This window comes from Rhinatrema bivittatum, chromosome 18, assembly GCF_901001135.1.
Source record: "Rhinatrema bivittatum chromosome 18, aRhiBiv1.1, whole genome shotgun sequence".
Classification (NCBI taxonomy): Eukaryota; Metazoa; Chordata; class Amphibia; order Gymnophiona; family Rhinatrematidae; genus Rhinatrema; species Rhinatrema bivittatum.
In genome coordinates this window covers 17,826,576-17,850,102 of record NC_042632.1, presented here as the reverse complement: position 1 = coordinate 17,850,102, position 23,527 = coordinate 17,826,576, and the positions used below count along the sequence as shown (strand labels likewise).

Sequence of the window (23,527 nt, the reverse complement as noted above, 5' to 3'; positions counted from 1 at the left end):
ACAGGGTGATAAGAACTTGGCTGAGAAGGAAGAGAAAGGAAAGGTTATTGAAATTCACACAGGTAAACGATAGAAGATAAGGATGACCATGGTGTAATGTACTTGGTTTTCTTTGGCTTATCATGCCTCAGTGATATTTTCCCTTGGATTCTCTCTCTGATTATGGATCTCCTTTGAAATGCGTACAAACATATGGCCGTACAAGAAAATGATGCCTGCCTATTCTGAGGCTAGCACCATTTTTAAAGTTGCTATGGTGCCAGACGCAGGGACGACCGGTGTCATTCTGAAGAAGACACAAACGGGGCAAGAGGTGAGTGCACATCCCTCCTGTCCTGTTTATTTCTCCATCAACCCCAGGGGAAGGGGAAGTGTGGGCCAGGGTGGTTTCCAACCCCAGGATAATTTCAGGAAGGGTAAAGGAAGGGGTCAGAGAGGCTCCAGGGCAGGTTTTGTGTCAGTAGGTAGGCTGGGGGTCAGTAGGGCAGGCCATGGGGTTAGATCACTGTCCTGCAGGGCTCCCAGCATTTCAGGGTTTTTTTTAATTTCAGTTTTGGGGTGGGTTAAAAATGTTTTTCATTTCAGTAAAGATACCAAAACAAAATACATATTAAACAAATTTTTGGATTTGAAACCCTCCAAAAACAAGAAGCTAAATTTGTGGGCTGCACATCCCTACTCAGCAGTATTACTTCAAGTCAAGCCTTCAGATATATAGAGGATTCCTGAAGCTTCCTGCTCCCCTTCTGGGCCAGCTGGGCTTTTATTTCCCTCCCTTGAGAAATGCCCTGTGGCCTGATTTTCCACTCTAGGTATTTAAGGTGGATCATGCCTTTAAGGCGTACTGGTGTTCTTGTCTTTACATCATTTCATAAGCATACAAAGAGCACTGAGAGACCTAATATTAAATGTACACCTTTATAAAATAATTCTATACTTCCTGTGTCCCCACCCCCCAATTACTGGATTGGAAGAGAAACCCCTATAATTACAAATTCTTTCTTTTTCAAAAAAATTCCAAATGCATAGGATCATAATGTATCTTGCATTCTGATATTTAAATCATCATTTGCAGGAATGCCTAAGGAATTTCACCCCAAGGCCTAATGCCCTCAGACAAAATCTAAGAACAACCTTACACTTGACCTGCATAGTCCTGGAAACATCGGGGGAGATGTCTATTTTATGAAGCACATTTTACCTGGATTTTCAAACGGAAAGTACCCACATGGTTTCCTTTTGAAAATTCAGGTAATGCTGCCCACATATTTTGTAGGTATGCAGGCTGTGGAAAAAAAAGTGCTCCATCAGAAATAGCACATCTGTCCCAAATAAATAAATAATAATAAACCAAAGATGGATTTTAGTAAAACATTGACTGCATGTTGCAATGACGTGAGTAATGAAGAGTAACTGATTCAGGTTTGGTTGAAGGGATCTGCAGGATGCATTCATTTTCAGGCTATTATCAGAGATGATCTACCTGTTAATTTAGAGAACCAAACAATAACATCTGCTGCAGTCACTCACAGCACAACAGTGAAATATCTAGTGTTACGGCATGCAATTTCAACATGATCATAAATAGTTTTCATGATTAGCCTAGGATATTTTTATTTTGCAAAATGTATAGGAAAGCAGTGAGCTAATGGGACAAAGTCTGAAATGGCTGTATTTATCAGCGGCATCGTTAGCGCCTGTGCCTTAAGTGCAAGCAGAAGAGCTTCGTGTCTCAGCTGCACACCTAAGGCCGGCAGTGACATTAGCAACCACGTTAACACTGTGGAAGGAGAGGCCGCAAGCCATTTGTCACTCTCAAAAAGTGGAATGGACGCGGATCCAAACATTTTCTTTTTCTGGTTTTTCTTCCAAGTTCTGCACAGCCTCCTACATCACTGCACAACCAGTAGGAAGGCTGAGAGTGGCAGGGCGGGTCATGGACAGATGTAGCATGGGTAAGAGAGCCGGGGGGGGGGGGGGGGGGTCGAACAAATAGTCTTTAGCTGGAAGGAAAGGAGGCACATGGAGCTTTAAGTTAATCCAACCAGAGGAGGAGGGATGGGATGGTGTTGAACTGCATGGGCCAGAAGAAGAGGAAGGAGGCAGCAGAGAGAGATAAGCAGGGTTTGCTCCACTGAGGGAGGAAGCAGCTATGCAGGTTACAAGCAGAAGGCAGCTATTGCCATTTACTTTTCCCGTGCAGGTCAAGGCAGAGGGAGAAGGGTGTCAACCTCAGTGGGGATGGAAGACTAGCTCTCGCTTTCTTCCATCTCCACTGATGCTTGATAACCCCCCCCCCCCTACTGCCATCACGGGGATGAGCTGTGGAAGGGGAGGAGTTTCAAGCTGCAGGAGGGAGAAGGGAGAAAATTGGGAGGGAGGAGTGTTGGATGGGGAGAATTGGAGGACTTCAGCCTGGGTATGTGAAAGAAAATTAAACCAAAGGGATTTAGCCTAAGGAGGGAAAGAAGCTGATGCCGCCTATGGCCAAAGAAAAAACTTTTGGAGTTGCTGAAGGAACCCATTTACCCGACAGCCAACAAGAGAGAGAAGCCTGGCATAAGTGAGAGGCTATGTGAAAGAGAAGGAAACGCCTATATGTATGAGAGAGAGAGAAGCGTGTATGTTTGTATGTGTCTGTATGAGAGAGAAAAGCATGTGTGTGTGTCTATGAAAGAGAGGGAAGCGTGTGTGTGTAAGAGAGGGAAGCATGTGTGCATTAGATGAGAGAGAGAAGCATGTGTATGAGAGCAAGGGAAGTGTATAAGCATATAAAAGACAGAGAAGTGTATGTATGTGTGTGTATAATGAAAGGAAACCATCTGTGTGTGTGTGTGTATAAGAGAGAGGGAAGTGGCTGTGTGTATGTGTATATATGAGAGAGGGGGAAGCTTCTCTGTGTGTGTGTGTGTTTGTGAGAGAGGGGGGAAGCATCTGTGTATGTGTTTTGAGAGATAGAGGGAAGTGTGTGTGTGTGTGTTTATGAGAGAGGGAAGCATCTATGTGCACGAGAGAGGAGACAGTTTTTGCACCTCTCCTCTATGAAGATCTATGTGTGACAAGAAATTGAAAGTTCCTAGATATGGAGAGTGGGGGATTTTTATATCCTTTAGTTTACTATTATGATTGTTTTATATTCCTTGATTTTATCAATTGTTTTATGAGAAATGTTGATGTTTCTGTTTTTCCGTTATTGCACTGCATACAAAGTCTGGCTTCTTGCGGTTTCCAGTTCAGTTTTTATCTATATGTTTCTATTTAAACTTTATGGTTACTTTATTTTGTATTTGGTGAGTGTCTGTCTGTGTTCTACATGTTTGAATGAGGTGAAGTATTCTGCTAGCACGTACTTTTTGTAGAGATTCGATAGCAGCCTGCCTTATTTTGTTTTTCTAATAAGATGTGCATTGGTGTTTTAGGGCCTGCTGGAATATTTGCAATGTTGGCTTTTTATAGGTAGAATTGTTACTATTTGAGTGCCGGCAGTTAGTGCCATTTTGGCATGGGAAGTTTATTATATTATAATTCAGTTTATTCTGTTTTCTGAGGACCAAAACATGCTTTACAATAGGCCTAATGCCATAGGGGTTCAGAATGGTTTTTTTTTAGGATTTTCTAGTTGGCACCACAACACTGCATGTAAATATAATATACAAGTGATATTTTAACCCCAGAACACTATACTTTGAAGGTCCTTTTTCATATAAAATCTAATATTATAAATTCATAATTTTTAGATTTGTGCCCCAGCTGGTGTAAGTGTAGAAACTGCAGTCTTGTGCTTCTAACCCATTCCTCCTGCCACTGAGGCCTAACTTTCTCCTGCTTGTTTCAGTCAGCTTTTTGAACCCATGTAATGTGCACGGAAAGAGGAAGTAATTTTGATTCTTCAATGTATTTATCAAAATCTTGGGGGGAGGTGGGAAGGCGGATGGAAGGATCTATGGGCCTGTGCCCCTGATCTCTTAAGTACCTAGCAACGCCCCTGTTTTGTATGTTATTACTTCTTTTATTCTATAAGTCCTTGTCATGTGTGTAACCCCCAAGCCGGGTCCCCTTGCAGGACCCCAAGTACCACACCTCAAACACAGCGTTTGTTGTTCCAGTCCTCTCGATGTTAAGTTAGTGTCCAGATTTCCCTGACAGGGGGGATATTACTCTTCTAGGCCCTATGCATTGTTTGCTGTAATCAAACTGTAAAGTCTACTGTAAATAGTATTAATGATCACACTGGAAGCTGATGTGCTTTCCAACTTAAGCTTTTACTGATTTAGAAAGAAAAAATGTATAACTTATAACTTGATATTTACAGAGTCCTCGTTACAGCTTTAATTTTTTAATTATTCAATAAATTTGGGATCTTAATCTTATGCATTTAATTAGTGTTAAAGCCAAATTGAATTATGTAATTTATTACTTATCCCTTCCAAACATTGGGTAGACTTTAAGCTTTCTCTTGATAGATGATCCATAGGAATTGTAACCCACTTTAATTGTTAGTTGCATTTCAAAAAACCTGTCAAAAATTGAGACTCATGATTAGAAAAAATATTATATAGCAAAAAAAAACAAACAACCCTTGAGTGACTATTAAGCAAACTTACAATGCTTATAGTGTTTTTCTCTGCTATGTTTTTATAAAGGTCTCTTTGTCTCATTTTGCAATTGGTGGCTCTCTGCTATCATTATTATTATTATACCTCCATTTTTGGGCTCACTTTTATTGCACACCTAAGTGGTACCACCGGTATTCTTCTCACTCCTTCTACCTTCTCCCTGGGAATGAATGTAGATTCATTTTTCCTTGAGGATACAAATGGCCTAAGATTCTTGCTCTGTGAAGGACACCACTTCTTCAAAATGGTAGCTAAGCAAGTCCCTGGCCCTAAGGTAAAGAATGAAGGGAAACCAAAAACAAGAGGCAGGACATTTTGATCAAAGAGCCAGTTAATTTATATATCTTGGCTCTCCTACAAACCAGGAAGGTGTGGAAAAGATGAGGGATCTAGCGAAGCTTGAGAAATGGTCTAGAGATTGGCAGCTAAGATTTAATGCTAAAAGATGCAGAGTAATACGTTTAGAATGCAAAATCCCAAGGGAGAGGTACAGTATTGGTGGAAAAATTCTAAGCGCAAAAGAGGAGCAGGATCTATGGGTGATTGTATCTGGTTACTTTAAGGTGGCTAAACAGGAGGATTAAAGTGATGACAGAGTTGGAATTAAAGATAACATGGGATAAATGCAGGGGAGCTCTGAGGGAGTGATGGGAATTGTAAGGGCTAGGTATTAGATGGATGGGAAGACTACATAGCCATATGGTCTCTTTCTGCAGTCATGTTTCTATGTTTTTGTGGCTTTCATGAACCAGCATTGCCTACTCCTGGACTAGTGGCTATCAGTACTGAAAGCCTCAGGATGAATCATACCCAGCTTTAGGGATTTTAGCAGCTTGGGCAAAGCAGGTATTATGGAATGCAACTATGCTTTCTAAACCATTTTTCTATGTTTTTCCCTCCCCACTCCTTTAATGTATTTTATTGTTAATTTAATACCTCCCCACTTTTCTCACCACACTAGCCCCCTCTTGTAAATGCTGACAGGTTGAAGATTGTACAGTAGGTTGCCATAGTACATGTCCTGCACATCTGAAGGAAAAGAATGTGAGGTCGTACACGATGGCTTTCTGACATTAATTCCCTGCAAGGAACAATAAATGAAGATAGCTCTGTGTAGGCAGTGCATGCGCAGGCTAAATACTTTCCTGCTCATCTTAAGAAGGCTTCTAGGGTCCTATTTCTGAAGCTGTAAGATAAATGTTGCTGTATATTATCCATAATTCTTGTTTTAATCCTATTTTTAATGCACCCTGTGATGTGGAAAACTGCCTGTCCTGTCCAAAGATATCATTTTTATATGCACTGTAGAATTTCTCTTCATCTACAAGGACCTCGGAATCGTAGTCTGGATCACTGTTTCTTGCGCTTATCTTCTCCCTTTCTTTAACCAGATGGCTGTCCTGATTTGTGCAATGGCAATGGGAGATGCTCACTCGGTCAGAACAGCTGGCAGTGTATCTGCCAGACCGGATGGAGAGGGCCTGGATGCAATGTTGCCATGGAAACCTCCTGTGCTGATAACAAGGATAATGAGGGAGGTGAGCAAAAGTCCTTCCAGCCACTGAAGAACAAAGGGTTATACCCTGTATGCACTTCGCTCATAAGTACTACAGAAAGTCTGCTCTGGTACTCAGGCACTCACTCTTAGGCACTGGTGTGCCTAAGAGTGACAAAATACCAAGGCAATAATTCAGCAATGAAAATGTAAACAGTCTTAATTTTAAATAGGATGTTAAATGTAAATCCGTACAGTATTTAGTCATGTGAGTAGTAATGTAAATATTATGTTTCGTTCATTCCCATTCTCCTGTTACTTACTCATCCTATCATAGTAGATACTGAAATATGCAGTAGGGATTAACGAGGAGTTGTATTGTATCCAGACTTCCTCTCCCAGCCAGGATGAGGTGTAGGCTCAGTGCACATCATTCAAGCTGCTTCAGTTGGGTAGGGGCCGAGGATGCTGTTGAGGGTAGCATTTAAATCCACCTGGGAGGGAACCGTGGCTGTTGTTTAAGGGTGCCGGATTCAGGAGGTTCTGGAAGGAGCCCTGATGTATGGTGCTTGGGGCAAGGGCTGTCGCCGAGATGACAACATAAACTGGGAGGGGATAGAAATGGGGGCAAAAATCTTTGCTCAGTTGCAAATGAAGGCTCACGGTGTCAGATCCTGATTCTGACTGAAAGCAGCAAGAGAAAACTGCTGGATATAAAAAAAAAAAAAAAATCTAATTGGATTAATCCTGCAAATCTTCAGCAAATATCACCCCTGCCCCTTCCTTATTTACTCCACGGCAAATCAAGATTTTCATCCAAGCATAGACACTGCTGATCAGCATCTCAGCCAAGTTCAGGTGTTTGACTTAGGATCATAGAAACATCGCAGTGGAATCACTTGTCTTTCATTTGGCTCTGAATATAAGCTTATGAAGGAGGTATCCCAGTCCTTTATTACAGTAATGGGTTGGAATGTCCCCCCTTATTCCCTCCTCTGTTCCCAGCATACTCATATAGTTCCAAGTTACTGCCCTACCCCTTCCCTCCCCTCCCCCCCAGTTATAATATCAGTTACAATGTAAAGCCCTGTTGGCTGAATTTTCTGTTATCTGGAAACCGATGTGATGTCTCGTGCGAATGTCGGTATAGAAAAAATGTTAAATAAAACTATTATTACATTTTTATTATAACGACACTGTATAAGAAAATACACAGTTGTAAGGCCTATGCCACAAAGCTTTTAAAATGTGAGTTTGAGCTTGGGGCGATTAAGTGACTAATTCAAGTGGTGGGACTGAAACCTGGTAACCCTGGTTTTGTAGCAGTAGACACTGCCATCCCAGCTTGTATCCCACTTTTATTTATTTAGTTAGTTTGTTTACAAATGTTTATATACCGCTTTTACAACTTATGTTGGTCAAAACAGTTTACAGGTTAAAATAACATACATAATTAAGGAACATAAAAACAATGAAGGACATAAACGGATATAAACAAAAGTAGCAGTAACATGAAATATAACATCATAATGCCATGATATCCGAGCGTGGTCAAGTCGGATGAGGGAGGGCTTTGGTGGCTGTTGCTGAGTAGCAGTGATTGGTTTAGAAATGGGGACCAACAGAAACAGACAGGTACATGTGGTCACTTGCTTTTGCAGCCCTTGTGCTTGGCTTACCATAGGAAGTAGGTCAGAGGTCACAAGTAATGTTGATAAAGGGTTCAAGCTAAATTATCATGACCCTTCTTTTCATGGTCTGACCATTTCTTGATAAAATTTCAGCTTTGTGATTTCTTCCCTATTAAGGGCCATATTGATGAAGTTTAGAAAAATTTGAAAAAGAGAAGAATGACAACTGAAGTTGTTCTTAATTCTTTAGACATTTCAGCCTTGGACTAGTTTCATAAGGATATTGAGGTTGATGCTGATTGCTGGAATAAGGAGATCAGTATGGTTCTTGATAAAATTCCTACCCTCTCCCCAAAGATTTCACAAGGACCTAGTTAAAACCCACACCTTTGTGTATGAGGAATTTGCATGAACAGAAATGGATTAGAACAATAAAAAATGCTACTTCTCTAACTGTATAGTAGGTTTCCAAAACTCTGCTAAGAAATTATTTGACATAGTGAATTTTCAAAGGAGTTACACAAAAGCATTGATTGTAGCAATTTTCAAAAGCCCATTTACATGCATAAAACCTTTTGAAAATTACCTCCATAGTAGATAACTTATTTTTGAGGCCCCCTAGTGTTAGATCTAGTAATCAAATAGTTCTTAATAACTTTAATTTTTGCTTGTATTTTTTTTATTTGTTTCTCTACAGAAAGATCTAAATGCAAAATCCCCTACTGACTCTCTGATATCATGTAGTGAGGAAAATAGGCCTCCTACCTTGGTCACTTTTCATGAAAATGAGTCCCGAGATTGTTAATAAGCTTCTTGGGGGAATGAAAACATCTCCTAGGGTTTTTAATACGAGCCACTCATGGCTGTACGATCTGCCAGGAGTGCACTTTCAGTATGGGTTACCCAGATAATGGATTATTATGTGAAATGAATCTGCCTAAGGCACTGAAACAAGCAGTTGTTCGCCCAACTCTAAAGAAGCTTTCTTTGGAAGATTGTTGAGCAATCAGTTGCTCTGCAGCTCCAAGACTGTTAAACTAGGACAAATAGTTTAGATCCTTTTCAGTCCAGTTTCCAGCCAGGTTATAGCACAAAGACAATTCAGGTTGTTTGCTAGATGATCTCCATAAAGAGATGGCTAGTGGAAATTCAAGCCTCTTAGTTTTCTTGGACGTTTTGTACACTTTTGATATCACTGGACATGACATTTTGCTTCCTTGCCTCCAAAACTTTAGGGGGTTGAAGGAGTTGTTTTAAACTAGTGTCATTCATTTTTTATCAAAAGAACTCTGCAGGTAATTTAGGTGAAGGTTTATCTCAAGCATGGCTTCTCACATCTGTTGTACCTCAATGCTTGATCTTGTCTCCTATGCTTTTTAATATTTATGTTCAACTGACTGGGGAAATTATTACCTCCTTTGTGGTTAAATGCGGATGATATTCAGCTTTAACTGCTGGTATTATTTAATTGGGTGGAAGCAGTTTCTAAAATGTCTGCTTGTGCTAATATTGTATGTTTATCTATGTTTATATGGTGATTTTATTTATCATTTGATAATTATGATTGCATTATTGTAATCTGCTTTGGACATGTTATTAGATTTTGCTTAATATAAGCATGTTAACTAAATAAATAGTAAGTTGCATGTCAATCAACAAAACACTGAAATCCAAAGTCTGAGAAGAGCTTTTTCTGAATTTACTCTACCTTCTGGTACCTGGAGAAATAGCTCTTCATATTAAGAATTTAGCATGAATTCTAGGTGTTTTGTTGAATTCTACTTTTATTAAATGTTGATGCTCAAATTTCCTCAGTGGCTAAAAGCACTATTTTCCAGCTCCATTGGTTTTATAAATTATGTCCCCTTCTAGATGATGCAAATCTAGCTACAGTAATATATGCAATGTTGACCACCAAGCTTGACTGTTGTAATTCCCTTTTATCATGGCTTAACTCAAAAGCATTTGAGAAAATTATAAATAGTTCAGTGCTGTGCCCAGATTCTGACCAGCACCAAATTCCGAGATCACGTTAGTCCTATTTTAATGAAGTTACATTGGTTACTCGTCCATTTTAGGGGTCTGTTCAATTTTAAGTTTGTCATACCAACTAGATCTCTGCATTCCTCTGAAGAAGCTTATTTCTCAGTGATGTCCTTTAAGTAAATGTGGTTGTCTGGGACATACTAGTGTTCTTCTTTTTTTTTTTGACTTCCCCAAACCACTGGAACTCCCTCAGAATGGAAGGATTTTCTTATTTCCCATTGCCTACTTAAGACCTGGCTTTAAATGGCTGAATCTCACTATACTTATGCTGCTTTTTACCTTGGTTATCTTATTGTTTCATTACTGTTTTAATTTCTATAATGGCAATAATTAATTTTCCCACATTGTTTGTTTATTGGTGGTGCAAACACCATGGGTAAGTTTCACCTGCAAGGTTTGCACCAAACTGCTCATTAAACTTGTAGTTATACTTTGATTATTATGCCCACAGGACTTTGTGCATGCTTTTTCTGCAAATAGTTTTAATACTGGTAAAAGTAACTGGGTTGTCGTCCCCACATGCCTCACCAGCCAGGAGTAATCCTTTGCAATATGTGGATATGCCACCGTGAGCAATCTTAGAATAACCAGAGCACAGATTCAGGCTGGACTCTGGCAAAAAAACCATACATACACTTCTTTATTAGTGACAGAAAACTAACAAAAGGGGCTCTGCTATTCTTCTGATAGCAGCAGCACTGGAGCTGCCAGGAGCAGGTGAGTAAGACCCTCGCTCCCGGCAGGAATGGATATTGAGAAACTGGGGGAGGTGGGGGGTGGGAAAGGGGCATCCAGGGTGGAGAAGGGATGAGGCTGTTGATTGTGTGATGGGGGAGTGGTCCAGGAGGATTCCAGTTCCAACATTTTTATTGATATTAGGCAAAGGTTTCAACGAGGAGGGAGGGATTGTTCCTATTTTGGGGCTGAGGGGCGCTGGGCCCAAGAGGGTCATGAATGTATAAGGTGTGGGGGGAGAGGAGAAGGCTTACAGTCACGCCGCAGTCCCTTGGATTTTTTTTTCTTTTTTTGTCTTTTTTTTTTCTATGACCGTGACAGCGCAACTTAACTGGATATCTTTAATCTGAGTCAGATATGGACTTTTTGCGAAGTGGTGAAAAACACACACCATAACAGTCCCTCCCGACGCAGCCTCTGGCGAAACATAGGTCTGTGTCGGGGGACCCAGTTGACAACTTAGGTACACTTTAACAAGCTTTGGAGTAGCCATGTTGAATTCATAAGAAAAAGAAATAAAGAAGAATTACTTTAACACAAATAATTTCTGGAATGTGTACTTATCCTGCACCTCCCTTCTTTCGTGTAACTTGAATATCTAACCTGCTATATTCAAACATAGCTAGTTAGGTTTTTACGTTAAACACATGAGGCCAGATAACTTTAAGCAAGTATATTCATCGGGACATTTATCCGGCTGAATACTCAGGACAAGTTATCCTGCTAACTTTAGCCAGGTAACTTGTCCACTAAACGGCCTACTGAATAAGGGCCTCACATTGTTCAGCAATGCGCATACTTCTGCTTACATAGAGGGTGGGAAATTTTCTAAAAGTCCATTTCTGGCAGATAAAACACTGTTTTATCTGACAATGTGGCTTTATTACCCTCTATATTTTTTGTTTGGAATATTATTGTTATTCATGGTATTTTATATTTGGATGCTATTTATTTTTACTGTATTCTGTCTTGAGCACTTGGAAAATGCAGACTACAAACTGTATAAATAAATAAAAACAGATGAAGATCTCAAGCAAGAAGAATGAAAGGTTTCACTTTCTGGGCCTTATCTATGAAATTAAAAAAAAAAAAAGAGCTTAAAATATTTAGGGCCGGATTTTAAGAATTACGCGCGGGTGTAGATTTGTGCGCGCAAATTGGCGCGCACAAATCTGTGCCCGATTTTATAACATGCACGTGCAGTCGCGCACATGTTATAAAATCTAGGGTCGGCGCACGCAAGGGGGTGCACAATTGTGCAACTTGCAATGCACGCACCAAGCCATGCAACCTTCCTTCGTTACCTCCGAGGCCGCTTGGAAATTGGAGCAGCCTCGGAGGGAACTTTCCTTCCGCCCCCTGACCTTCCCCCCCCCCCCCCCTTGCCTTTAACTTAGTTGAGCCTGCCTCTGGGCAGGTGTAGGTTGCGCGCACCGGCCGACGGCTGGCCCACGATCTCGGGCACAGCAGCAAATGGCCACTGTGCCTGGAGGCTCTGGTCCCGCCCACGTCCTGGGGCTTGCGTGCATCACTGGGCCTATTCAAAATAGGCTCAGTGCGCATACCCTCCCCCACACACACACACACGCATAGGCTTTGAAAATCTGCCCCTTATTATCCTTGGTCCTCCATATCTGTTACATCACATGCATATTTTGAGAAATTGCAGGAGCACCTTGCAAAACTGGGAGATTAGGCATTCAAATGGCAGATAAAATCTAATGTAGATGAGTGCAAAGTGATGCACATAGGGAAAAATAACCCAAACTGTAGTTGCACAATGTTAAGCGTAAGGGCATACCTGGGAACATTTGATGTAGAGTCACCCTGAGATTTTCATTGATTAATGGGGGGAGTGTATGAGGCGGCAGATTGGGTGTTATGCACATAAGCTTTCTCTTTTCATACATACATGCCCCCTCACATACACTTCCTCTCCCCCACAAATACACGCTCCCTCACATACACTCCCTCCCCTCCCCATACTCACTCACAATCTCTCCCCACCCCAACCCATCAGCAGCAGCAACCATCCTCCATTGGCCAATGTGACTCCTCCTCCTTCAAGCTCTACCATTTTCTGCTTTTGCCATGAACCTATAGAACTCTCCCTTCTTCTTGCCCTGAGCTTCCCTCCCTTCTTTCTGCCAGCATGGACCAATTGGAGGCATTGTCCCTTTTCCTGCTGAAAGGGGCAGGAGAAAAGGAGGAGGAAGCCGATTGGCCTATGTGGGACAATTCAACACCTTCCAGTCTTTCCGACTGCACAGGCTGATTCACTAGCAGCAGCAGCAGGACAGCCAGAGTTTTCAGGTGTTGGCCTGGAGACCCGGCAATTTTGTTAGAATTCCAAAGTCTCCAGGTCAAATCCGGAGAATTCCCAGGTTTGATGTAAGGGACCACTTAGGTCTCTCACTAAATTGTTCTTGGAGGTAAACCCGAGCTAGGATTTAGCTGTTTGTAGACCAGCCTTGCAGACTCATCTAGTGAGGTTAGTCTGGATTGGTCAGCAGTGTACTATAAAAAGTAGTGTAGCATGAGGAGCAGTGTGGTTTTTGCTTTGGTCTGTGTTGAATTTTTGGGAGAGAGAGGAGGTGGCCCCCAATTTATGCTTTATGGCCTGTACCAGAGAAAGTAGAGTTTACCCTTGCCAGTATCTTCACAGGTGTTGCGCTGCTCGACCTTGGGGGCCTTGGTCGAGCGTGCTTGCCCATTTCCGCGGAGGTCCGGCAGGTCCAAGGACGCTGAGGTGAGGAAGGATGGTGCGCTTGGTTTCCCTGAGGCCTTTCGCGGCAGGAACACTGCCGAAGCCCCGCCCCTTGACTTCACCTAGACACGTGCGGTGACGACGTCCCTTTCTTTAAAGGGATCAGCACGGGAATACCCGGGCCAACCCCAGAAGTTACCCACCTCTGCGGGGGTATTTAGTCCGCAACTTTCTTTCTTCCGGCGAGTTAGCAAGGATTGGATTGCCTCCGGTCTAACTACTCGCCACTTCATGCTGCCGCTGGAAGCTCTCTCTGCCCTTTGGGGTATTTCTTCTAACCTGGGTACCCACTCCTCAGGGGCCCTATGCTTTCTTTCAGGTGCCTATTTGGGATACTAGGTACTCGCTCCTCGGGGACCTGCTCTCCCTGCCTTGGTGCCTGCCATCCAACTACTTCTGCCTGCTGGGATCTACACCTATACAGCTACCAACCTAGTGAGTAATCTAACCTTGCCAGTCTGTCTCACTTACAGCTTAGCACTAGGAACCTGCATCTTCTACCATGTGCTGCAACATTTATCATTGGGAGACGGGTCTCCTCTGCCAAGGGTCCCAGGACTGCTTCTACTGAATCACCCCACTACTGCCACCTCTAGTGGTATCATCTTGCTGTATAATAAAGACAGATCTTCTGAGCTTGTGTGTGTGTAGAATCTGGCCTAGCACTGCGGTTCCTCATGGGGCTCCACCCTGTGGGAGTGGCCACCACCACAGTGCCCAAGAGTCCACTTCAAACCATAACAGATGTGGAAGGGATTGTCCAGGATTTTGAGATTCTGAGTTTGCCTGAGTAAGTTCTCCCCTGCCTTGGAAAATCAGGAAGGTGCCATCACTCCCTTTGTCCAGTGAAAGAAGGTACAGCAGTAACCAGAGAGAAGAAAGTAGTGTTTATGCAGAGAATTTGTTGCAGTTGTTTTGGGAGGATGTTTTGGTCACTAGTTCCTGCCCACAGAGGAGGAGTGGATTTTATGGGACTTTTGAACATCTTTGTGGGACTTTGCTACCTGAAGCCCCACCACCAAAGAAAGACAAGGAGATTCCAGTCCTACTAGGAGCCTCTACCACTTAAGAGTATGGAGTTTCCCTAGTGAATTCTATACAAAGGGATTACAAGAGAGAATAAAGGCACTTTGGACTATTTATTTTTGTACAAAGATTATGTGAAGAATTATTTTTGTGAATTGTACTTTAACGTATTTTCAGTTCCAGTAAAGTTTTGTTGAACACCCAAACAGATCATCCAGTGTATTTTCTTCTAAATCAGAGAAGCCCTCAAACAAGGACATTGAAGTCTGAAATCCAAAGACAAAGTGAGAGACTGCGTGACCTGGTCCCTACTTCCATACGCCCAGGGCCCTGGAGGTTTATGCTCCTTCCCATCGTAAGAAACCCAACACCCAAAGGCCTTGTGGACTCTGTTAAAGTGTAGAGAAGAAGCGTTAGATGTGGCCCCAAGACTACTGTTGTGTGCCTGCATTCTGGGAGGTGTCCGAAAGAGGGGCTTCAGTTTGGTTCCATATTGGGAGTCACCACCTGGAAAATAATCTTGGCATCATTGTGGACAATATGGTGGCAGCAGTCAGAAAAGGAAGCAGAAACTTAGGAATTATTAGGAAAGAAATGGAGAATAATATGTATCGCTCCATGGTGTAACTGCACCTACAGGACTGTGTACAATTCTGGTTGCTGCATCTCAAAAATGATATAGCAGAGCTAGAAAAGGTACAGAGATGAGCAACCAAAATGATAAAGGGAATGGAACGGCTCCCCGTGAGAAAAGGCTGAAGAGGTTAGGGCTCTTCAGCTTTGAGAAGAGATGATGGAGGAGAGAATTGATAAAATTATGAGTAAAGTGGATCAGGTAAATGTAAATCAGTTGTTTCCTCTTTCAAAAAATGGAAGGGACTAGAGGACATGAAGTTATAAATTAGTACATTTAAAATATATTAGAGAAAATATTTTATTTTTCACTCAGTGCACAATTAAGTTCTGGAATTCATTGTCAGAGGATGTGGTAAAGACAGTTAACATAGCTGGATTTAAAAAAGGTTTGGACAAGTTCCTGGAGGAGAAGTTATTAACCACGATGATGTGGAGAAAGCCATTGCTTATCCCTGATCGTAAGCAGCATGAAATTTCTCTATTTAAGAACCTGCCAGGTACTTGAGGCCTAGATTGGCCACTGTTGGAAACAGGCTGCTGAGCTTGATGAACCCTTGGTCTGACCCAGTATAGCAGATCGAAAGAGAATAAAGCAAAAGCAAGCATCTTGAGATAAAAATCCTAATAGGGATCATTATTGGCAGCGAATGTATACTGTTGCCTTTTCAGGTGAAAAGGGCATTCTGTAAAATAGAAGTTGCAGTGCATGAAGGTTAATTTTATTTCATTATGGCTAGAATTAGCAGTAGGTGCTAGGTCTTTCTATAGATCTGTGGAACAATGAAGAAGATCTGACAGAACATCTGGCTTTCAATATCTGTGCCCTTCTTCAAACATTTTCATGCTTTCACTGCTTTTCTAATCCATTTTATGGGCTGTCACTAGTAGACAGCAGTGCTAATATTTCACTAGGACAGGGAGGAAGCTCTGCATGGAAAGAAGAGAAATTGTGTTAAAACTGGAGAGCGTTTTTTTTCTGTTTCAAACAGAAATCCCCAGTTACAAATCTTTGAGCAACATTACAAGACCTCACATTGAGAGGTGATGCTCTCAGCATTTTATAAAACTGCTTTTGAAATTATCTGCAACCCGTTAGCAAGATTATAGAAAATTGCAATGCGTCCACATTGATGTCCGATTGTTACAGACCGTGTGTGCAGTGTGGCACAGTCAGATCCAGTACGTATGAAGTTTGCTTAAAAAGATTAAAAGACAACACAACACAGCCAAATATGCAGTCTGCCCTCAGTCCTTCTCCCCTTCCAACAGTAAAGATGCTGAGACACTCACTATTTCAAGAGAGAGTTGTTCTTTATAATGGATAGTTTGGCCAATTATAATACATTAACAATAAGAATACAATCGAGCTTCATCAATTTGAACCAACATAGCCTGACCTAAATTTTAAATGAGGGCCAAACCACACATCCCTGGACACACAATGACAATTAATAGCTCTTTAGCACATAAACCCTGTTTCAGGTAATCTGTTTGCTGTATTGTAGGGTTTGCCATTAAAGCAAAACCATCAAAGTCATGCCCTCACCTCTTTGTCCTCATTGCCCATTCACTACCATCTGCTTCTGATGTTGAGTACTCTAGTGAGGCCCAACTTCCATCTATCAAAGATCAGTGGTAGCAAGACCTCCCAGTTTTAAGCATTTGTGAATAAGAAGGCTCGTCTTGCTCCTAGAAGCCAAAGAATGGTAGCACCTCCCTATGCTGCCAGCAAAGCTGGTCTGCAGTCTTGGTTGCTTGATAGCAAGTCACACTTAGTCCACCACTTAGGCTTAAGTGGGCCAACAGCTTTCTTTAATAACATTTTACTGGGGACTATTATTTTTGTTTTTCAAATCAACACTGTTTAAAGGCAGGAAATGTCCTCAATTTGCATTTCAAAAAAAGTAGGCCATTGTTGGAGGCAAAGCATGAAATGCCTCTCTTACTAAGTTAATGTTCACCATTATAAAAATTCTCAGTTCTGTAAAATCTCCATTTAGAGTGTTTTATTTTCTGTTATCCATGTTTTGTATCCTCAGTTTTCATAATATTAGAGAAGGCAAGTTTGAATGGATCAGCAGAATTCTTTTCATTGGGAACTAAACGTCATGGTTCAGATATTCAGAGGAATAGCCATGTTAGTCTGGTATGAATTGGACTCTGTCCTTGAAAGTTCATGTCTCAATAAATTGGTTAGTCCATTTCTCTTTTGCTCACTCTCGGGAATGAGCGGTGGGTTCCCCAAAGCCCACCTGACTAATAATGTGTTATGAACTTTTCCTCCAGAAACTTATCCAAACTTCTTTTAAATCCTGTAATGCTAGATACATATACATGATGTATATACCGCTGCTCATAGATTTATGATAGTATTTTATAACCTACTTGTACCACAAAATACATGTATCTCTATCGCACAACGTATGCGCATATACATGATTACGTATGAATAAATGCAGTGCATTGAAAGCACATACCTTTCCTATTTGTTAAAAATAAATACAAATATATTTTACGTGCAAAAATGAAATAAGAACTCCTCATGTAAATCAGTATATTTTAAAATATGCACATGGAATTGACATTACCAGTTTTACCAATTGCTCCACCAGTTCGGCCATCCATCTCCAGGTCAAGACCCTCCTGGTTCTTCAGCCTGAATTCCTCCACTCAGACCTCCCACCTGGCCAATAGTACATAATAAACATGCAAGGTAATCAGCAGGCATAAAATTGCACGAGTAAGTTGGCAAGCCTACATGTGTGTATTCTAAAATAGCAATTTATGTGCGTAAGTGTTGGCCGTGCCCTGGGACACCCCTAGACCACCCCCCCCCTTTTTATACACATATATGTACGTCCAAAAGGAAAATTATGCACCTATGTTTGATGTTTATAAAATAGCATGTAAGTGAGTAGATGCTACTTCCTTGCAAATATACTGTTTACACTTTGAAAATTCACCCCAAAGTGGAAAAAAATATTTCTCCAAATGTTTAAGTCTGATACCTGTCAGTTTCAGGCAATTTTATACTCCCCATCCAGGTACAAGGTCTGCAGGTACTTTCTACCCACAGACCTCTGTTCCTAATATGCAAAGGGAAAGGATTTGTATACTTTCCTTTTAAAATAGTCCTTGGGTACAAAATACCACCTGCACCTGTTTTGTTTTGTTTTTTAATTTGTTTTTTTGTGCAGGTGAAATATCAATGGAAAGTAAGATGGATAGATTAGAACATCCAGTCTTTACTTTTCTCCCACAACTTAAACACATGCTGGGAATGCCTCTTCGCAGTTGTGCACGTGCTGTGGAATATGGCGCTTACTTTTATCCGAACTGAGGGAGAGCTCTTTTCAGAGAGCCAATGTACTCATTAAGTCGAAAAGATAATTAACCTTTCCCTACTTACCTATTCCATCCCACTTAAAGGGACAATAACTTTCAAATGGGTGCATGTTCGCATATATATAAGTGCAGGTGGGCGCATGGCCAGATGTGCTGCAATTTTATATCCTGTGCGCACATACACACGCGCATGTCATAAAATAGTCCCGGCACAAGTATGTGTGCACCTAATTTTAAGCTTGAGCATGCACGGCAGCACAAGTCTGCTTTAGGGCACGTGAATGAGGACATTTTATAACAGATGCGTGTCCAGTTTCACCAGTTTGCCCAGACTAGAGCTAGATCCTCCAATCTCCTCTGGTTCTTTAGCCTGCACTGTCCCCAGTTAACTGAGACCCCCTTGAACACTTTGTAGATGCCTTGAAATAGTTTTATTAAGACATACATTTCATCCACAGCAGGAGTAACTTTGTGTTGAAATAAATCTGGGCACGAGCCCAAGCACTTAGATATTTGCCCTGCTGACATTCCGCTCCTTTTTTTTTCCCAGTGCAAGATATTAGTGCATCAGGACGTCTGTACACATGTGAGGGGTGGACACATGCATGTTCTAGATGAGCACCCATTTCTCCAGCTTTTAAAATTCACCTTAAAGCCTTGACAGTTGGTGCTACTGCTCACGTGTGCTAATTCATCCCCCTTCTTGAAGTGCCTTAAAACTGAAATATAAATCTAAAATAAATGAAATTGTTTCCATGCATCTAATATATGCACACACATTTTTCTGGCTAAAGCTTTTGATAAACTGAGCAGCCTAGTGATGGGCATCAAGTTGACAGAGTGGATTAGAAATTAATTAAGTGATAGACAACTAAGTATTGTGGTAAATGAGATTCGCTCTGAGGAAACAAGGATGATTAGAGCAGTGCTACATGGATCTATTGAAGAGCCAGTTCTTTTCATTGTATTTCTAAGTTAAATTGCAGAGGAGTTAGAAGAAAAAGTTTGCCTTTTGCAGATGACACAAAGAATGGGATGTGATCTGAGAGAGCTTGTAGAGTGGGCAAGTGCTTGGCAAGTAATATCCAAAGCAAAATAAAATGTAAAATCATGCTTCCGGCACGTAGAAATATGATGGAGGGGGGTACACCATGGGAGGATGAAATACTGATGTGCACTAATCAGGAAAGAGACCATGGGATGATTGTACAGCTACCTTGAGATCATCAGACACAATGTGATAAGGAGGCCAGAGGCAGTGGGTTGCTAGGATACATAGGAAGAACCATAACCAGTAGAAGGGAGGTGATACTGCCTCTGATTAGGTCTATAATAAGACCTCAGCTATAAATATTGGGAACACTTCTGGAGACCATACAACCAAATGGATATAGATGGGATAGAGGTGGTCCAGAGAAAAGCTACCAAAATGGTGTATGGCCTACACCAAAAAGTCCTATCAAATGAGATCTAAGCAGCTAAATATGTGTTGTATCCCCTAGAGGAGAAGACAGATGGGAGGATATGATAGAAACAATTTTCAAAGTGACACGGGGGTTGTGCACGCTAGAAAGTGAATTTCCAAAAGGTTGAAAATCTGCACATACTTCTTTGCGAATAAAAAAGAGGGCGCTCCACAGCAGGGATGAGAAGTGCACACAGTCTACGGACAACTTATATGCACACTTTTACATCTGCTATTCGAGTTGCAGAAATGTAATCTCACTACTTTTTTTTTTTTCTGCAGTTTTTGGATGGGGGATCTGGGTTGAGATTTATTTATTTAAAATCTTGTTTGCTGCAAACTTCCATACAAAACTGTGTTTAGTGTGGCTTACAAATAACAGCCCTAATATCAATTAGAACATAAACATTAATATCATTCAAAGACATAAACAATAAGATCACATTTAAAAACATCAATCCCAAAATACCCCCTTAAAAAGCAAGATTGTAATGCACTTCCTAAACATCTTTACATTTGTAATCTTCTTTACATCTAAAGGTAAAGCATTCCACATGGTTGGGGGCTACATAAGAAAATGCACATGCCCTAGGGTGTTGCAACTTATAATACTTTGCAGGAGGTAAACACAGCAAATGCTGTTTTTCTGAACATAGTGGGGCGGATTTTCAAAGGGTTACACGCGTATATTACACACGTAACCCCGAAAACCCACTCCTGTGTGCGCTGAGCCTACTCCCTGGGCTCGAAAAAAGGGGCGGGGTGGGGCCAGAGGGCTCCGAAGGCCTCTAGGCTGGGGAATTGCACACCGGCACTCAGCCGGCAGGTGCAACTTATTTAATAAAGGTAAGGGAGGGGTTTTAGATAGGGCTGGGGGACAGGTTAGGTAGGGGAAGGTATGGGGGCATAAGGAAAGTTCCCTCCGAGGCCACTCCGATTTCAGAGCGGCCTCTGAGGAAACGGGGAAAGCCATCAGGGCTCCCCTAGGGCTCAGCGCATGCAAGGTGCACTTGTGCGCACCGACCCCGGATTTTATAAAATCGGGGTTATAAAATCGGGCATAGATTCGAAAATCTGGCCCTGTGTGCGAACTGAATGATACCATTTCGATTTACATTGCACAATACAAGGAGTATCTACGTAAATCACCTTATGTTGTTGTCAATGTCCAAAATCTCATTCTCAATCTCACAGGTAACCACTAGTGTATATCATGCATTGCCAAGCTAATGTGATCAGTTTTTGCTAGCCCCAATAGCAAATGAGTCCCTGCATGTTGAATCAATTGCAAAACATGCAGCAGCATTTCTGGTAATCCAATACAAATAATACAGCAATAATTCAAATGCCCCAAAACAAGTACCTAAAACACTGTATGGAACACGTATTCTAGAATTAAGAATTGTAGCATTTTAAGCTTATAAAAAGCCTCCATGCAAGGTTATTACATGCACAAGTTACAATTATTCTCACATAAAATGTATATGCATATTTTAAATTTTTGGAAGAAAGTGAAGACATTACTATTTCAACAAGCTCATACAGGCCGATTCAGTAAAGTCCGCGGGAGAGCAGGCGATTCAGTATGCTAATTAGGCCCGGCGGTAAAACCAAGTAAAAGGAGGCGCTAGGGACACTAGCGCGTCCCTAGCACCTCCTTTTGGACCGGAGCGGTGGCTGTCAGCGGGTTTGACAGCCGACGCTCAATTTTGCCGGCAAAATTGAGCGTCCGGTTTTCAACCCGACAGCCATGGGCCGACTTCACATTTTTTTTTTCCTTTTGGAAAGTTTCGGGACCTCTGACTTAATATTACCATGATATTAAGTCGGAGGGTGCACAGAAAAGCAGTTTTTACTGCTTTTCTGTGCACTTTCCTGGCGCCGGAAGAAATTAGCGCCGACCTTTGGGTAGGCGCTAATTTCTGAAAGCAAAATGTGCGGCTTGGCTGCACATTTTGTTTTCTGAATCGCGCGGGAATACCTAATAGGGCCATCAACATGCATTTGCATGTTGCGGGCGCTATTAGGTTCGGGGGATTGGATGCGCATTTTCGGCCCCTTACTGAATAAGGGGTAAGGGAAAACGCGCGTCCAATGGCGGGTTAACAGTGCGTTCCGTCGGAGCGCACTGTACTGTATCGGCCTGTTAGTGATTTGATTTGAATTGCAGTGATCATGCACAATGTAGTCTGGAATACTGCAGATATTAGGATGTTTTGTGGTTTTATGTATTTTTGTTTTATTTCTAGATGTATATTTTGAATCCGCATTGAATCATTGTATGGGAGTTTGTGGAATATAAGTATAATAAATTATGAAACTGGTGCATATACTATGAAGACTGGTGCATTAAAAATTGTGTGCGTACTGACAAGCGCATATTTTCACAGCGAAGATTAATAGTATTTTATAAACTGAGCTACTACACAATTTATAAATTTTAGACGCACCAACTTAATTGCATTATGCGTTGTAACTTGTACACACTAATGCAATTCACCCTCCCTAAGTATAAATAATACACAAGACTGAAACCTTTTTCAGATGTTAGAATGTTTTAGGTCACAGTGTGAGGCTTCAAGGGGACAGACTAAGGAGCAATCATCAGGAAACATTTATTCCTGGGAGCAGTGGGGGAAGCATGGAATGGCCTCCCAGTGGAGGTGGAGACAAAAAATGGTAAAGGAGTTCAAGAAAGCTGGGGATAAGCACAGACGATCCTTGGTTGCCATGAAGGTAGGGAAAAACCAAACATCAATTCAATGGTGTTGAATTAGAAAGTAAATTAGGCAGAGTGGACAGGCCTTATGGTTCTTAGCTGCCATGAAAATCACAGTTTCAATGATTTGTTGGTTTGAGGAACTCTCTCAGAGCTCTGGCCACAGGCAGAATGTTTACATTTTATTTGAAAACGGTAATATCTCTTTTACTGGCAGCGATATTGTCAATCTGATGCTCTGTATGGAAAGTCACTGAGCTATAAAAAGCACCTCTTTAAAAAATATTTGTTCTCTTCTGATGTAAAATGGTTCAAAATTATACAGGATGTGAAAATGGGAGAATTGTTTTTGTTTAAATCCAGTTAACTTTCCAAGGCATTTATAGGAAAAACTCAGAAAATGCTGATCTTCTGACGATACTCTATGTATTTTCCCTGGCTGAGATGTCTCCCATCTCATGTGACATGAACAATTAAAGCTACGTCCTTAATTGGACTCTCTGTTCTTGTTCAGACCTTATATTAAATTTAGCTTCAGGTCATAAGTTAAATTGAGTTTCAAATTAAAATCTAGAAAGAAAACTCACATTAAAAGGAGATCTGTCTTCCCTTCTAAATAGGCTGCAGTCATGTGAGATCTGAAAAGCAACAGCCACATAATGTGACTTTGTGATGAAATCGTATGTATTCTCCAAGTTTAAGAATGTGTAAAATTTCAATATACAATGTAGTTGACATGGAAAGAGCCATTTTGGTTAACAGTGATGATAGACATCTCATTTCAGTGTAGGCATAGTGAAAGAGCAACATACTTAATTTTTAACTGTGATACATGTGTAGTGCATGTCATGGGAAGCGACATGACCAAGAGAGAAAAGTCAATATATGATGTACCTTCTCTAATGGTGACAGCAACTACATAGGAAAATGTGAGAGGGAAGTTCTGGAAGACAAATTTAGGCTCTTAGGTAGAAAGCTGAAATCCAGAACCTCCAGGGTGGCAGTCTCTGAAGTGCTCCCTGTTCCACATGCAGTTCCCCAAAGGC

General features: G+C 41.4%; 1 protein-coding gene across 1 annotated transcript in view; it reads left to right on the top strand.

Annotated features, from left to right (window-relative positions):
• Positions 1-23,527, top strand: part of TENM2 (teneurin transmembrane protein 2) — a 2,776,334-nt gene that overhangs the window by 2,585,661 nt on the left and 167,146 nt on the right. Inside the window, exon 16 of the mRNA XM_029583832.1 lies at positions 6,008-6,154. Within this exon, the coding sequence (XP_029439692.1) occupies positions 6,008-6,154 (147 nt within the window). The remainder of the gene's footprint in view (positions 1-6,007; positions 6,155-23,527) is intronic.